The sequence below is a fragment of the Panulirus ornatus genome, chromosome 9 (assembly GCF_036320965.1).
Source record: "Panulirus ornatus isolate Po-2019 chromosome 9, ASM3632096v1, whole genome shotgun sequence".
In the NCBI taxonomy this organism is placed as follows: domain Eukaryota; kingdom Metazoa; phylum Arthropoda; class Malacostraca; order Decapoda; family Palinuridae; genus Panulirus; species Panulirus ornatus.
The window spans coordinates 3,955,777-3,974,852 of NC_092232.1; the positions used below are offsets into that span (position 1 = coordinate 3,955,777).

General features: G+C 42.0%; 1 protein-coding gene across 6 annotated transcripts in view; it reads right to left on the reverse strand.

The window, feature by feature from the left end:
- Amacr (Alpha-methylacyl-CoA racemase) overlaps positions 1 to 19,076 on the reverse strand; it is a 196,050-nt gene that overhangs the window by 24,179 nt on the left and 152,795 nt on the right. For all 6 annotated transcript variants that reach the window (XM_071664542.1, XM_071664543.1, XM_071664539.1 and 3 more), the window contains exon 3: positions 16,649 to 16,784. In XM_071664542.1, coding sequence (XP_071520643.1) covers positions 16,649 to 16,784 — 136 coding nt within the window. The remainder of the gene's footprint in view (positions 1 to 16,648; positions 16,785 to 19,076) is intronic.

Consider the following 19,076-nt stretch of genomic DNA (forward strand, 5'->3'; position numbering starts at 1 on the left):
TGTAGCATTTATGGATCTGGAGAAGGCATATGATAGAGTTGATAGAGATGCTCTGTGGAAGGTATTAAGAATATATGGTGTGGGAGGAAAGTTGTTAGAAGCAGTGAAAAGTTTTTATCGAGGATGTAAGGCATGTGTACGTGTAGGAAGAGAGGAAAGTGATTTGTTCTCAGTGAATGTAGGTTTGCGGCAGGGTTGTGTGATGTCTCCATGGTTGTTTAATTTGTTTATGGATGGGGTTGTTAGGGAGGTAAATGCAAGAGTTTTGGAAAGAGGGGCAAGTATGAAGTCTGTTGGGGATGAGAGAGCTTGTGAAGTGAGTCAGTTGTTGTTCGCTGATGATACAGCGCTGGTGGCTGATTCATGTGAGAAACTGCAGAAGCTGGTGACTGAGTTTGGTAAAGTGTGTGGAAGAAGAAAGTTAAGAGTAAATGTGAATAAGAGCAAGGTTATTAGGTACAGTAGGGTTGAGTGTCAAGTCAATTGGGAGGTGAGTTTGAATGGAGAAAAACTGGAGGAAGTGAAGTGTTTTAGATATCTGGGAGTGGATCTGGCAGCGGATGGAACCATGGAAGCGGAAGTGGATCATAGGGTGGGGGAGGGGGCGAAAATTCTGGGGGCCTTGAAGAATGTGTGGAAGTCGAGAACATTATCTCGGAAAGCAAAAATGGGTATGTTTGAAGGAATAGTGGTTCCAACAATGTTGTATGGTTGCGAGGCGTGGGCTATGGATAGAGTTGTGCGCAGGAGGATGGATGTGCTGGAAATGAGATGTTTGAGGACAATGTGTGGTGTGAGGTGGTTTGATCGAGTGAGTAACGTAAGGGTAAGAGAGATGTGTGGAAATAAAAAGAGCGTGGTTGAGAGAGCAGAAGAGGGTGTTTTGAAGTGGTTTGGGCACATGGAGAGAATGAGTGAGGAAAGATTGACCAAGAGGATATATGTGTCGGAGGTGGAGGGAACGAGGAGAAGAGGGAGACCAAATTGGAGGTGGAAAGATGGAGTGAAAAAGATTTTGTGTGATCGGGGCCTGAACATGCAGGAGGGTGAAAGGAGGGCAAGGAATAGAGTGAATTGGAGCGATGTGGTATACCGGGGTTGACGTGCTGTCAGTGGATTGAATCAAGGCATGTGAAGCGTCTGGGGTAAACCATGGAAAGCTGTGTAGGTATGTATATTTGCGTGTTTGGATGTATGTATATACATGTGTATGGGGGGGGGGGGGTTGGGCCATTTCTTTCGTCTGTTTCCTTGCGCTACCTCGCAAACACGGGAGACAGCGACAAAGTATAATAATAATAAAATAATATATATATATATATATATATATATATATATATATATATATATATATATATATATATATATATAATATATATATATATATATATATATATATATATATATATATAATATATATATATATATATATATATATATATATATATATATATATTTTTTTTTTTTTCTTTTTTTCTTGCTTTGTCGCTGTCTCCCGCATTTGCGAGGTAGCGCAAGGAAACAGACGAAAGAAATGGCCCAACCCACCCCCATACACATGTATATACATACGTCCACACACACAAATATACACACCTACACAGCTTTCCATGGTTCACCCCAGACGCTTCACATGCCCTGATTCAATCCACTGAAAGCACGTCAACCCCGGTATACCACATCGATCTAATTCACTCTATTCCTTGCCCTCCTTTCACCCTCCTGCATGTTCAGGCCCTGATCACACAAAATCTTTTTCACTCCATCTTTCCACCTCCAATTTGGTCTCCCACTTCTCATTCCCTCCACCTCCGACACATATATCCTCTTGGTCAATCTTTCCTCACTCATTCTCTCCATGTGCCCAAACCATTTCAAAACACCCTCTTCTGCTCTCTCAACCACGCTCTTTTTATTTCCACACATCTCTCTTACCCTTACGTTACTTACTCGATCAAACCACCTCACACCACACATTGTCCTCAAACATCTCATTTCCAGCACATCCATCCTCCTCCGCACAACTCTATCCATAGCCCACGCCTCGCAACCATACAACATTGTTGGAACCACTATTCCTTCAAACATACCCATTTTTGCTTTCCGAGATAATGTTCTCGACTTCCACACATTCTTCAAGGCTCCCAGGATTTTCGCCCCCTCCCCCACCCTATGATCTACTTCCGCTTCCATGGTTCCATCCGCTGCCAGATCCACTCCCAGATATCTAAAACACTTTACTTCCTCCAGTTTTTCTCCATTCAAACTTACCTCCCAATTGACTTGACCCTCAACCCTACTGTACCTTATTATAGGTCCGGCGCTAACGTGGATTGTTGATTTGCCACGATATATATATATATATATATATATATATATATATATATATATATATATACATATATATTTTTTTTTTTTTTTTTTTGCCGCTGTCTCCCGCGTCTGCGAGGTAGCGCAAGGAAACAGACGAAAGAAATGGCCCAACCCACCCCCATACACATGTATATACACACGTCCACACACGCAAATATACATACCTACACAGCTTTCCATGGTTTACCCCAGACGCCTCACATGCCCCGATTCAATCCACTGACAGCACGTCAACCCCGGTATACCACATCGCTCCAATTCACTCTATTCCTTGCCCTCCTTTCACCCTCCTGCATGTTCAGGCCCCGATCACACAAAATCTTTTTCACTCCATCTTTCCACCTCCAATTTGGTCTCCCTCTTCTCCTCGTTCCCTCCACCTCCGACACATATATCCTCTTGGTCAATCTTTCCTCACTCATTCTCTCCATGTGCCCAAACCACTTCAAAACACCCTCTTCTGCTCTCTCAACCACGCTCTTTTTATTTCCACACATCTCTCTTACCCTTACGTTACTCACTCGATCAAACCACCTCACACCACACATTGTCCTCAAACATCTCATTTCCAGCACATCCATCCTCCTGCGCACAACTCTATCCATAGCCCACGCCTCGCAACCATACAACATTGTTGGAACCACTATTCCTTCAAACATACCCATTTTTGCTTTCCCAGATAATGTTCTCGACTTCCACACATTCTTCAAGGCTCCCAGAATTTTCGCCCCCTCCCCCACCCTATGATCCACTTCCGCTTCCATGGTTCCATCCGCTGCCAGATCCACTCCCAGATATCTAAAACACTTCACTTCCTCCAGTTTTTCTCCATTCAAACTCACCTCCCAATTGACGACCCTCAACCCTACTGTACCTAATAACCTTGCTCTTATTCACATTTACTCTTAACTTTCTTCTTTCACACACTTTACCAAACTCAGTCACCAGCTTCTGCAGTTTCTCACATGAATCAGCCACCAGCGCTGTATCATCAGCGAACAACAACTGACTCACTTCCCAAGCTCTCTCATCCCCAACAGACTTCATACTTGCCCCTCTTTCCAAAACTCTTGCATTCACCTCCCTAACAACCCCATCCATAAACAAATTAAACAACCATGGAGACATCACACACCCCCTGCCGCAAACCTACATTCACTGAGAACCAATCACTTTCCTCTCTTCCTACACATACACATTCCTTACATCCTCGATAAAAACTTTTCACTGCTTCCAACAACTTGCCTCCCACACCATATATTCTTAATATATATATATATATATATATATATATATATATATATATATATATATATATATATATATTTTTTTTTTTTTTTTTTTTTTTTTTTTATACTTTGTCGCTGTCTCCCACGTTTGCGAGGTAGCGCAAGGAAACAGACGAAAGAAATGGCCCAACCCCCCCATACACATGTACATACACACGTCCACACACACAAATATACATACCTACACAGCTTTCCATGGTTTACCCCGGACGCTTCACATGCCTTGATTCAATCCACTGACAGCACGTCAATCCCTGTATACCACATCGCTCCAATTCACTCTATTCCTTGCCCTCCTTTCACCCTCCTGCATGTTCAGGCCCCGATCACACAAAATCTTTTTCACTCCATCTTTCCACCTCCAATTTGGTCTCCCTCTTCTCCTCGTTCCCTCCACCTCCGACACATATATCCTCTTGGTCAATCTTTCCTCACTCATTCTCTCCATGTGCCCAAACCATTTTAAAACACCCTCTTCTGCTCTCTCAACCACGCTCTTTTTATTTCCACACATCTCTCTTACCCTTACGTTACTTACTCGATCAAACCACCTCACACCACACATTATCCTCAAACATCTCATTTCCAGCACATCCATCCTCCTGCGCACAACTCTATCCATAGCCCACGCCTCGCAACCATACAACATTGTTGGAACTACTATTCCTTCAAACATACCCATTTTTGCTTTCCGGGATAATGTTCTCGACTTCCACACATTTTTCAAGGCTCCCAAAATTTTCGCCCCCTCCCCCACCCTATGATCCACTTCCGCTTCCATGGTTCCATCCGCTGACAGATCCACTCCCAGATATCTAAAACACTTCACTTCCTCCAGTTTTTCACCATACAAACTCACCTCCAAATTGACTTGACCCTCAACCCTACTGTACCTAATAACCTTGCTCTTATTCACATTTACTCTTAACTTTCTTCTTCCACACACTTTACCAAACTCAGTCACCAGCTTCTGCAGTTTCTCACATGAATCCGCCACCAGCGCTGTATCATCAGCGAACAACAACTGACTCACTTCCCAAGCTCTCTCATCCCCAACAGACTTCATACTTGCCCCTCTTTCCAAGACTCTTGCATTTACCTCCCTAACAACCCCATCCATAAACAAATTAAACAACCATGGAGACATCACACACCCCTGCCGCAAACCTACATTCACTGAGAACCAATCACTTTCCTCTCTTCCTACACGTACACATGCCTTACATCCTCGATAAAAACTTTTCACTGCTTCTAACAACTTGCCTCCCACACCATATATTCTTAATACCTTCCACAGAGCATCTCTATCAACTCTATCATATGCCTTCTCCAGGTCCATAAATGCTACATACAAATCCATTTGCTTTTCTAAGTATTTCTCACATACATTCTTCAAAGCAAACACCTGATCCACACATCCTCTACCACTTCTGAAACCACACTGCTCTTCCCCAATCTGATGCTCTGTACATGCCTTCACCCTCTCAATCAATACCCTCCCATATAATTTACCAGGAATACTCAACAAACTTATACCTCTGTAATTTGAGCACTCACTCTTATCCCCTTTGCCTTTGTACAATGGCACTATGCACGCATTCCGCCAATCCTCAGGCACCTCACCATGATTCATACATACATTAAATAACCTTACCAACCAGTCAACAATACAGTCACCCCCTTTTTTAATAAATTCCACAGCAATACCATCCAAACCTGCTGCCTTGCCGGCTTTCATCTTCCGCAAAGCTTTTACTACCTCTTCTCTGTTTACCAAATCATTTTCCCTAACCCTCTCACTTTGCACACCACCTCGACCCAAACACCCTATATCTGCCACTCTGTCATCAGACACATTCAACAAACCTTCAAAATACTCATTCCATCTCCTTCTCACATCACCACTACTTGTTATCACCTCCCCATTTACGCCCTTCACTGAAGTTCCCATTTGCTCCCTTGTCTTACGCACCCTATTTACCTCCTTCCAGAACATCTTTTTATTCTCCCTAAAATTTAATGATAGTCTCTCACCCCAACTCTCATTTGCCCTTTTTTTCACCTCTTGCACCTTTCTCTTGACCTCCTGTCTCTTTCTTTTATACTTCTCCCACTCAATTGCATTTTTTCCCTGCAAAAATCGTCCAAATGCCTCTCTCTTCTCTTTCACTAATACTCTTACTTCTTCATCCCACCACTCACTACCCTTTCTAAACAGCCCACCTCCCACTCTTCTCATGCCACAAGCATCTTTTGCGCAATCCATCACTGATTCCCTAAATACATCCCATTCCTCCCCCACTCCCCTTACTTCCATTGTTCTCACCTTTTTCCATTCTGTACACAGTCTCTCCTGATACTTCTTCACACAGGTCTCCTTCCCAAGCTCACTTACTCTCACCACCTTCTTCACCCCAACATTCACTCTTCTTTTCTGAAAACCCATACTAATCTTCACCTTAGCCTCCACAAGATAATGATCAGACATCCCTCCAGTTGCACCTCTCAGCACATTGACATCCAAAAGTCTCTCTTTCGCACGCCTGTCAATTAACACGTAATCCAATAATGCTCTCTGGCCATCTCTCCTACTTACATAAGTATACTTATGTATATCTCGCTTTTTAAACCAGGTATTCCCAATCATCAGTCCTTTTTCAGCACATAAATCTACAAGCTCTTCACCATTTCCATTTACAACACTGAACACCCCATGCATACCAATTATTCCCTCAACTGCCACATTACTCACCTTTGCATTCAAATCACCCATCACTATAACCCGGTCTCGTGCATCAAAACCGCTAACACACTCATTTAGCTGCTCCCAAAACATTTGCCTCTCATGATCTTTCTTCTCATGCCCAGGTGCATATGCACCAATAATCACCCACCTCTCTCCATCAACTTTCAATTTTACCCATATTAATCGAGAATTTACTTTCTTACATTCTATCACATACTCCCACAACTCCTGTTTCAGGGGTACTGCTACTCCTTCCCTTGCTCTTGTCCTCTCACTAACCCCTGACTTTACTCCAAGACATTCCCAAACCACTCTTCCCTTTACCCTTGAGCTTCGTTTCACTCAGAGCCAAAACATCCAGGTTCCTTTCCTCAAACATACTACCTTCTCTCCTTTTTTCACATCTTGGTTACATCCACACACATTTAGACGCCCCAGTCTGAGCCTTCGAGGAGGATGAGCATCCCGCGTGACTCCTTCTTCTGTTTCCCATTTTAGAAAGTTAAATATATTATATATATATATATATATTATATAAAATATATATATATATATATATATTTGAATGCAAAGGTGAGTAATGTGACAGTTGAGGGAATAATTGGTATGCATGGTGTGTTCAGTGTTGTAATGGAATGGTGAAGAGCTTGTAGATTTATGTGCTGAAAAAGGACTGATGATTGGGAATACCTGGTTTAAAAAGCGAGATATACATAAGTATACTTATGTAAGTAGGAGAGATGGCCAGAGAGCGTTATTGGATTACGTGTTTAATTGACAGGCGTGCGAAAAGAGAGACTTTTGGATGTTAATGTGCTGAGAGGTGCAACTGGAGGATGTCTGATCATTATCTTGTGGAGGATAAGGTGAAGATTTGTATGGGTTTTCAGAAAAGAAGAGTGAATGTTGGGGTGAAGAGGGTGGTGAGAGTAAGTGAGCTTGAGAAGGAGACCTGTGTGAGGAGTAGTACCAGGAGAGACTGAGTACAGAATGGAAAAAGGTGAGAACAATGGAAGCAAGGGGAGTGGGGGAGGAATGGGATGTATTTAGGGAATCAGTGATGGATTGCGCAAAAAGATGCTTGTGGCATGAGAAGAGTGGGAGGTGGGTTGCTTAGAAAGGGTAGTGAGTGGTGGGATGAAGAAGTAAGAGTATTAGTGAAAGAGAAGAGAGAGGCATTTTGGACGATTTTTGCAGGGAAAAAAATGCAATTGAGTGGAGATGTATAAAAGAAAGAGACAGGAGGTCAAGAGAAAGGTGCAAGAGGTGAAAAAAAGGGCAAATGAGAGTTGGGGTGAGAGAGTATCATTAAATTTTAGGGAGAATAAAAAGATGTTCTGGAAGGAGGTAAATAAAGTGCGTAAGACAAGGGAGCAAATGGAAACTTCAGTGAAGGGCGCAAATTGGGAGGTGATAACAAGTAGTGGTGATGTGAGGAGATGGAGTGAGTATTTTGAAGGTTTGTTGAATGTGTTTGATGATAGAGTGGCAGATAAGGGTGTTTTGGTCGAGGTGGTGTGCAAAGTGAGAGGGTTAGGGAAAATGATTTGGTAAACAGAGAAGAGGTAGTAAAAGCTTTGCAGAAGATGAAAGCCGGCAAGGCAGCAGGTTTGGATGGTATTACAGTGGAATTTATTAAAAAAGGGGGTGACTGTATTGTTGACTGGTTGGTAAGGTTATCTTATGTATGTATGACTCATGGTGAGGTGCCTGAGGATTGGCGGAATGCGTGCATAGTGCCATTGTACAAAGGCAAAGGGGATAAGAGTGAGTGCTCAAATTACAGAGGTATAGTTTGTTGAGTATTCCTGGTAATTATATGGGAGGGTATTGATTGAGAGGGTGAAGGCATGTACAGAGCATCAGATTGGGGAAGAGCAGTGTGGTTTCAGAAGTGGTTAGAGGATGTGTGGATCAGGTGTTTGCTTTGAAGAATGTATGTGAGAAATACTTAGAAAAGCAAATGGATTGTATGTAGCATTTATGGATCTGGAGAAGGCATATGATAGAGTTGATAGAGATGCTCTGTGGAAGGTATTAAGAATATATGGTGTGGGAGGAAAGTTGTTAGAAGCAGTGAAAAGTTTTTATCGAGGATGTAAGGCATGTGTACGTGTAGGAAGAGAGGAAAGTGATTTGTTCTCAGTGAATGTAGGTTTGCGGCAGGGTTGTGTGATGTCTCCATGGTTGTTTAATTTGTTTATGGATGGGGTTGTTAGGGAGGTAAATGCAAGAGTTTTGGAAAGAGGGGCAAGTATGAAGTCTGTTGGGGATGAGAGAGCTTGTGAAGTGAGTCAGTTGTTGTTCGCTGATGATACAGCGCTGGTGGCTGATTCATGTGAGAAACTGCAGAAGCTGGTGACTGAGTTTGGTAAAGTGTGTGGAAGAAGAAAGTTAAGAGTAAATGTGAATAAGAGCAAGGTTATTAGGTACAGTAGGGTTGAGTGTCAAGTCAATTGGGAGGTGAGTTTGAATGGAGAAAAACTGGAGGAAGTGAAGTGTTTTAGATATCTGGGAGTGGATCTGGCAGCGGATGGAACCATGGAAGCGGAAGTGGATCATAGGGTGGGGGAGGGGGCGAAAATCTTTGGGGCCTTGAAGAATGTGTGGAAGTCGAGAACATTATCTCGGAAAGCAAAATGGGTATGTTTGAAGGAATAGTGGTTCCAACAATGTTGTATGGTTGCGAGGCGTGGGCTATGGATAGAGTTGTGCGCAGGAGGATGGATGTGCTGGAAATGAGATGTTTGAGGACAATGTGTGGTGTGAGGTGGTTTGATCGAGTGAGTAACGTAAGGGTAAGAGAGATGTGTGGAAATAAAAAGAGCGTGGTTGAGAGAGCAGAAGAGGGTGTTTTGAAGTGGTTTGGGCACATGGAGAGAATGAGTGAGGAAAGATTGACCAAGAGGATATATGTGTCGGAGGTGGAGGGAACGAGGAGAAGAGGGAGACCAAATTGGAGGTGGAAAGATGGAGTGAAAAAGATTTTGTGTGATCGGGGCCTGAACATGCAGGAGGGTGAAAGGAGGGCAAGGAATAGAGTGAATTGGAGCGATGTGGTATACGGGGTTGACGTGCTGTCAGTGGATTGAATCAAGGCATGTGAAGCGTCTGGGGTAAACCATGGAAAGCTGTGTAGGTATGTATATTTGCGTGTTTGGATGTATGTATATACATGTGTATGGGGGGGGGGGGTTGGGCCATTTCTTTCGTCTGTTTCCTTGCGCTACCTCGCAAACACGGGAGACAGCGACAAAGTATAATAATAATAAAATAATATATATATATATATATATATATATATATATATATATATTATATAATATATATATATATATATAATATAATATATATATATTTTATATATATATATATTTATATATATATATATATATTATATATATATATTATATATATATATATATTATTTTTTTTTTTTCTTTTTTTCTTGCTTTGTCGCTGTCTCCCGCATTTGCGAGGTAGCGCAAGGAAACAGACGAAAGAAATGGCCCAACCCACCCCCATACACATGTATATACATACGTCCACACACACAAATATACATACCTACACAGCTTTCCATGGTTCACCCAGACGCTTCACATGCCCTGATTCAATCCACTGAAAGCACGTTCAACCCCGGTATACCACATCGATCTAATTCACTCTATTCCTTGCCCTCCTTTCACCCTCCTGCATGTTCAGGCCCTGATCACACAAAATCTTTTTCACTCCATCTTTCCACCTCCAATTTGGTCTCCCACTTCTCATTCCCTCCACCTCCGACACATATATCCTCTTGGTCAATCTTTCCTCACTCATTCTCTCCATGTGCCCAAACCATTTCAAAACACCTCTTCTGCTCTCTCAACCACGCTCTTTTTATTTCCACACATCTCTCTTACCCTTACGTTACTTACTCGATCAAACCACCTCACACCACACATTGTCCTCAAACATCTCATTTCCAGCACATCCATCTCCTCCGCACAACTCTATCCATAGCCCACGCCTCGCAACCATACAACATTGTTGGAACCACTATTCCTTCAAACATACCCATTTTTGCTTTCCGAGAAAATGTTCTCGACTTCCACACATTCTTCAAGGCTCCCAGGATTTTCGCCCCTCCCCCACCCTATGATCTACTTCCGCTTCCATGGTTCCATCCGCTGCCAGATCCACTCCCAGATATCTAAAACACTTTACTTCCTCCAGTTTTTCTCCATTCAAACTTACCTCCCAATTGACTTGACCCTCAACCCTACTGTACCTTATTTTAGGTCCGGCGCTAACGTGGATTGTTGATTTGCCACAAATTATATATATATATATATATATATATATATATATATATATATATATATACATATATATTTTTTTTTTTTTTTTTTTTGCCGCTGTCCCCCGGGTCTGCGAGGTAGCACAAGGAAACAGACGAAAGAAATGGCCCAACCCACCCCCATACACATGTATATACACACGTCCACACACGCAATATACATACCTACACAGCTTTCCATGGTTTACCCCAGACGCCTCACATGCCCGATTCAATCCACTGACAGCACGTCAACCCCGGTATACCACATCGCTCCAATTCACTCTATTCCTTGCCCTCCTTTCACCCTCCTGCATGTTCAGGCCCCGATCACACAAAATCTTTTTCACTCCATCTTTCCACCTCCAATTTGGTCTCCCTCTTCTCCTCGTTCCCTCCACCTCCGACACATATATCCTCTTGGTCAATCTTTCCTCACTCATTCTCTCCATGTGCCCAAACCATTTCAAAACACCCTCTTCTGCTCTCTCAACCACGCTCTTTTTATTTCCACACATCTCTCTTACCCTTACGTTACTTACTCGATCAAACCACCTCACACCACACATTGTCCTCAAACATCTCATTTCCAGCACATCCATCCTCCTCCGCACAACTCTATCCATAGCCCACGCCTCGCAACCATACAACATTGTTGGAACCACTATTCCTTCAAACATACCCATTTTTGCTTTCCGAGATAATGTTCTCGACTTCCACACATTCTTCAAGGCTCCCAGGATTTTCGCCCCCTCCCCCACCCTATGATCTACTTCCGCTTCCATGGTTCCATCCGCTGCCAGATCCACTCCCAGATATCTAAAACACTTTACTTCCTCCAGTTTTTCTCCATTCAAACTTACCTCCCAATTGACTTGACCCTCAACCCTACTGTACCTTATTATAGGTCCGGCGCTAACGTGGATTGTTGATTTGCCACGATATATATATATATATATATATATATATATATATATATATATATATATACATATATATTTTTTTTTTTTTTTTTTTGCCGCTGTCTCCCGCGTCTGCGAGGTAGCGCAAGGAAACAGACGAAAGAAATGGCCCAACCCACCCCCATACACATGTATATACACACGTCCACACACGCAAATATACATACCTACACAGCTTTCCATGGTTTACCCCAGACGCCTCACATGCCCCGATTCAATCCACTGACAGCACGTCAACCCCGGTATACCACATCGCTCCAATTCACTCTATTCCTTGCCCTCCTTTCACCCTCCTGCATGTTCAGGCCCCGATCACACAAAATCTTTTTCACTCCATCTTTCCACCTCCAATTTGGTCTCCCTCTTCTCCTCGTTCCCTCCACCTCCGACACATATATCCTCTTGGTCAATCTTTCCTCACTCATTCTCTCCATGTGCCCAAACCACTTCAAAACACCCTCTTCTGCTCTCTCAACCACGCTCTTTTTATTTCCACACATCTCTCTTACCCTTACGTTACTCACTCGATCAAACCACCTCACACCACACATTGTCCTCAAACATCTCATTTCCAGCACATCCATCCTCCTGCGCACAACTCTATCCATAGCCCACGCCTCGCAACCATACAACATTGTTGGAACCACTATTCCTTCAAACATACCCATTTTTGCTTTCCCAGATAATGTTCTCGACTTCCACACATTCTTCAAGGCTCCCAGAATTTTCGCCCCCTCCCCCACCCTATGATCCACTTCCGCTTCCATGGTTCCATCCGCTGCCAGATCCACTCCCAGATATCTAAAACACTTCACTTCCTCCAGTTTTTCTCCATTCAAACTCACCTCCCAATTGACGACCCTCAACCCTACTGTACCTAATAACCTTGCTCTTATTCACATTTACTCTTAACTTTCTTCTTTCACACACTTTACCAAACTCAGTCACCAGCTTCTGCAGTTTCTCACATGAATCAGCCACCAGCGCTGTATCATCAGCGAACAACAACTGACTCACTTCCCAAGCTCTCTCATCCCCAACAGACTTCATACTTGCCCCTCTTTCCAAAACTCTTGCATTCACCTCCCTAACAACCCCATCCATAAACAAATTAAACAACCATGGAGACATCACACACCCCTGCCGCAAACCTACATTCACTGAGAACCAATCACTTTCCTCTCTTCCTACACATACACATTCCTTACATCCTCGATAAAAACTTTTCACTGCTTCCAACAACTTGCCTCCCACACCATATATTCTTAATATATATATATATATATATATATATATATATATATATATATATATATATATATATATTTTTTTTTTTTTTTTTTTTTTTTTTTTTATACTTTGTCGCTGTCTCCCGCGTTTGCGAGGTAGCGCAAGGAAACAGACGAAAGAAATGGCCCAACCCCCCCATACACATGTACATACACACGTCCACACACACAAATATACATACCTACACAGCTTTCCATGGTTTACCCCGGACGCTTCACATGCCTTGATTCAATCCACTGACAGCACGTCAATCCCTGTATACCACATCGCTCCAATTCACTCTATTCCTTGCCCTCCTTTCACCCTCCTGCATGTTCAGGCCCCGATCACACAAAATCTTTTTCACTCCATCTTTCCACCTCCAATTTGGTCTCCCTCTTCTCCTCGTTCCCTCCACCTCCGACACATATATCCTCTTGGTCAATCTTTCCTCACTCATTCTCTCCATGTGCCCAAACCATTTTAAAACACCCTCTTCTGCTCTCTCAACCACGCTCTTTTTATTTCCACACATCTCTCTTACCCTTACGTTACTTACTCGATCAAACCACCTCACACCACACATTATCCTCAAACATCTCATTTCCAGCACATCCATCCTCCTGCGCACAACTCTATCCATAGCCCACGCCTCGCAACCATACAACATTGTTGGAACTACTATTCCTTCAAACATACCCATTTTTGCTTTCCGGGATAATGTTCTCGACTTCCACACATTTTTCAAGGCTCCCAAAATTTTCGCCCCCTCCCCCACCCTATGATCCACTTCCGCTTCCATGGTTCCATCCGCTGACAGATCCACTCCCAGATATCTAAAACACTTCACTTCCTCCAGTTTTTCACCATACAAACTCACCTCCAAATTGACTTGACCCTCAACCCTACTGTACCTAATAACCTTGCTCTTATTCACATTTACTCTTAACTTTCTTCTTCCACACACTTTACCAAACTCAGTCACCAGCTTCTGCAGTTTCTCACATGAATCCGCCACCAGCGCTGTATCATCAGCGAACAACAACTGACTCACTTCCCAAGCTCTCTCATCCCCAACAGACTTCATACTTGCCCCTCTTTCCAAGACTCTTGCATTTACCTCCCTAACAACCCCATCCATAAACAAATTAAACAACCATGGAGACATCACACACCCCTGCCGCAAACCTACATTCACTGAGAACCAATCACTTTCCTCTCTTCCTACACGTACACATGCCTTACATCCTCGATAAAAACTTTTCACTGCTTCTAACAACTTGCCTCCCACACCATATATTCTTAATACCTTCCACAGAGCATCTCTATCAACTCTATCATATGCCTTCTCCAGGTCCATAAATGCTACATACAAATCCATTTGCTTTTCTAAGTATTTCTCACATACATTCTTCAAAGCAAACACCTGATCCACACATCCTCTACCACTTCTGAAACCACACTGCTCTTCCCCAATCTGATGCTCTGTACATGCCTTCACCCTCTCAATCAATACCCTCCCATATAATTTACCAGGAATACTCAACAAACTTATACCTCTGTAATTTGAGCACTCACTCTTATCCCCTTTGCCTTTGTACAATGGCACTATGCACGCATTCCGCCAATCCTCAGGCACCTCACCATGATTCATACATACATTAAATAACCTTACCAACCAGTCAACAATACAGTCACCCCCTTTTTTAATAAATTCCACAGCAATACCATCCAAACCTGCTGCCTTGCCGGCTTTCATCTTCCGCAAAGCTTTTACTACCTCTTCTCTGTTTACCAAATCATTTTCCCTAACCCTCTCACTTTGCACACCACCTCGACCCAAACACCCTATATCTGCCACTCTGTCATCAGACACATTCAACAAACCTTCAAAATACTCATTCCATCTCCTTCTCACATCACCACTACTTGTTATCACCTCCCCATTTACGCCCTTCACTGAAGTTCCCATTTGCTCCCTTGTCTTACGCACCCTATTTACCTCCTTCCAGAACATCTTTTTATTCTCCCTAAAATTTAATGATAGTCTCTCACCCCAACTCTCATTTGCCCTTTTTTTCACCTCTTGCACCTTTCTCTTGACCTCCTGTCTCTTTCTTTTATACTTCTCCCACTCAATTGCATTTTTTCCCTGCAAAAATCGTCCAAATGCCTCTCTCTTCTCTTTCACTAATACTCTTACTTCTTCATCCCACCACTCACTACCCTTTCTAAACAGCCCACCTCCCACTCTTCTCATGCCACAAGCATCTTTTGCGCAATCCATCACTGATTCCCTAAATACATCCCATTCCTCCCCCACTCCCCTTACTTCCATTGTTCTCACCTTTTTCCATTCTGTACACAGTCTCTCCTGATACTTCTTCACACAGGTCTCCTTCCCAAGCTCACTTACTCTCACCACCTTCTTCACCCCAACATTCACTCTTCTTTTCTGAAAACCCATACTAATCTTCACCTTAGCCTCCACAAGATAATGATCAGACATCCCTCCAGTTGCACCTCTCAGCACATTGACATCCAAAAGTCTCTCTTTCGCACGCCTGTCAATTAACACGTAATCCAATAATGCTCTCTGGCCATCTCTCCTACTTACATAAGTATACTTATGTATATCTCGCTTTTTAAACCAGGTATTCCCAATCATCAGTCCTTTTTCAGCACATAAATCTACAAGCTCTTCACCATTTCCATTTACAACACTGAACACCCCATGCATACCAATTATTCCCTCAACTGCCACATTACTCACCTTTGCATTCAAATCACCCATCACTATAACCCGGTCTCGTGCATCAAAACCGCTAACACACTCATTTAGCTGCTCCCAAAACATTTGCCTCTCATGATCTTTCTTCTCATGCCCAGGTGCATATGCACCAATAATCACCCACCTCTCTCCATCAACTTTCAATTTTACCCATATTAATCGAGAATTTACTTTCTTACATTCTATCACATACTCCCACAACTCCTGTTTCAGGAGTATTGCTACTCCTTCCCTTGCTCTTGTCCTCTCACTAACCCCTGACTTCACTCCCCAGACATTTCCAAACCACTCTTCCCCTTTACCCTTGAGCTTCGTTTCACTCAGAGTCAAAACATCCAGGTTCCTTTCCTCAAACATACTACCTATCTCTCCTTTTTTCACATCTTGGTTACATCCACACACATTTAGGCACCCCACTCTGAGCCTTCGAGGAGGATGAGCACTCCCCGCGTGACTCCTTCTTCTGTTTCCCATTTTAGAAAGTTAATACAAGGAGGGGAGGATTTCCGGCCCCCCGCCCCCGTCCCCCCCAGCCGCCCTCCACGACATATATATATATATATATATATATATATATATATATATATATATATATATATTTTTTTCTTTTTTTTTTTCATACTATTCGCCATTTCCCGCGATAGCAAGGTAGCGTTAAGAACAGAGGACTGGGCCTTTGAGGGAACATCCTCACCTGGCCCCCTTCTCTGTTCCTTCTTTTGGAAAAAATATATACTCATTGCCTAACTGATTCATTCTTCCAAAAAACAAAAAAAGTCAAAACATCACATATGATCTAGTATTCTAGCGAAAAAATCTATCCTACATCCTATTCTGAAATAAGAGAATAATGTTATAAATCTTACATTAAATCATAAAATGATATCATCACTCTACCTCTTCTGTAAGGCTCAATGAGTACATCAGTTCTGACACACATTTTTTTCAAAATGCTTCTTCCCTCTGGCTTCTTCATGTCCAGAATTACAGAACGCTTTCCACGACCCAAACGGTCGGCATCTAGTCCGTGTGGCTAAAAAGTTACAAAAATGAAAATCAGCACAGTGCAAAGCAACTTACTACATAAAAGCCAATAGCTTCCAGGCAACTTATCATTATGATTCAAGAAACCAATCTGCATACAGCATCTATCCAGGTTATACAAGGGTCTTTTGAATGCTATAGGGAGCATTATGCCTATACAGTGGGATGCAGCTACAACACTGCATCCATACATGCAAACATATTTTTCAAACCTGCTAAGCAGTAGACAAAGAAAACTTAATTCAGGATAAATGAGGAACTTATATATGGATAACTCAACTTAAATGCTGGAAAATCTTTACTATACATATACTTATATTCATCATCATCAAATTCATAATCTTATTTACATATATTCACGCTATATTTCGGATTTATCTGTCAACTCTTCTTTACTTCTCCTCTTGCATGACTTTTTTATCAAAGGTACTTTCACTCTCCAAAAATCTAATTCCATTACAAATACTGATTTCATTTATATCATCACCCTCCACCAGTTCCATAAACTTTAAGTCCATTTTTGATGAATTTAAATTTCTAATCCCACTCCATCATTACCCACTTATATCTTAGCATCACCTAGCATCATCTGTCATAGAATATTGTCTCTATCTTCCAAGATTTTTGTAGTTTCTTACCAATAAACTATCATCTTTGCATTAGCACTCTCACTTCAAGACAGGTATCCTCTCTGTACCTATCTATTTTTTCCAAAATAGCATGTTTTCCTTCAGTTCTATGTCAATTTTTGGCTTAAAATTTACATACATTTGATTTTTCATAAAATCTCACCGACAAGTTACTCTTTTATCTATTCTTTTTTTATCATAATCAATCGCCATCTCCTGCATTAGTGAGGTAGTGCAAGGGAACAGACAAAAAAAATGGCCCAACTCACCCACATACACATGTATATACATAAACGCCTACACACGCACACATACATTTCAAAGTATACATACATATACATACACACACATAAATATATACACATGTACATATTCATACTTGCTGCCTTCATCTATTCCCATCACCACCCCGCCACACATGAAATAGCAACCCCCTGCACGCACAAATGCAAGGTGGCACTAGAAAAAGACAAAAAAGGCTACATTTGTTCACAATCAGTCTCTAGCTGTCATGTGTAATGCACCGAAACCACAGCTCCCTTTCCACATCCAGGCCCAACAAAATTCACCATGGTTTACCCCAGACACTTCACATGCCCTGGTTCAATCCGCTGACAGCACATCAACTCCAATTCACTCTATTCCTTGTATGTTCAGGCCCCTGATCGCTTAAAATCTTTTTCACGTCATACTTCCACCTATAATTTGGTCTCCCACTTCTCCATGTTCCCTCTACCTCTGACACGTATGTTCTTCATTATCCTCAACTAATTAGCACCTTACATTCACAGAACTCCATGGCAGTTTCTGTTAAGGCATTCTTCAGATGCCTCCGCAGTACTTATTACTGTATCACCTAACATCGCCACTCCAGAGACTGATCAACTTATTATCAAACTTAAAGCAAGCTAAGATTTATATATCTGTAACTCACCTTCCCAACTTTCATCCTACATGTCTTCTTATTCACACTCTGACAGAAAATAAAAAGGCAGTGAGGCTTCCAATGCATAAATGAAAAGAGGAAAAAAGAATTTTGAAATGTATATGTTGATATGTATATCTATGTATATGTGCATGTATGGGTGTTCATGTATATATGTGTATATGAGTGGATGGACCATTCTTCGTCTGTTTCCTGGCACTACCTTACTGGTGAGGGGGAACAGCAATTAAGTATAATGATAATAATAATTTTCTTAGGTCTGGGAGGGGATAAATGTTCAAAAACATTTTTCACCTTAAGCAGGATGTAAATAAAATTTTGAGAAAAAAGAAGAAACAGTATACATACAGTTTTCAGGCTTTCAAAAGTGTACTTTTTTCATATACCTAACTGCTATGTCACCTTTGTAAGGTAACATCATTAATGACTGAACAATAACCTAACTTTTGTCACATGTAATGAAGCAAAATAACAGTCCATCAACCACAGCCAAGCCCTAAAGACCACTCCATTTATTTTCATCCTTTCATCTGCCATGATTCAGCCTTCTGAGAACACATCGCTCCCCCATATGCCACATCTATCCAAATCATTCTAACTACTGCATGACTCTTGCCCTCCTAAATGTTCCGGTCCTAATATCAAAAGTCCTTCTCTTCATCCTTCTATTGCCATCTTAGTCTCCCCCTTTCCCTTACTTTCTCCA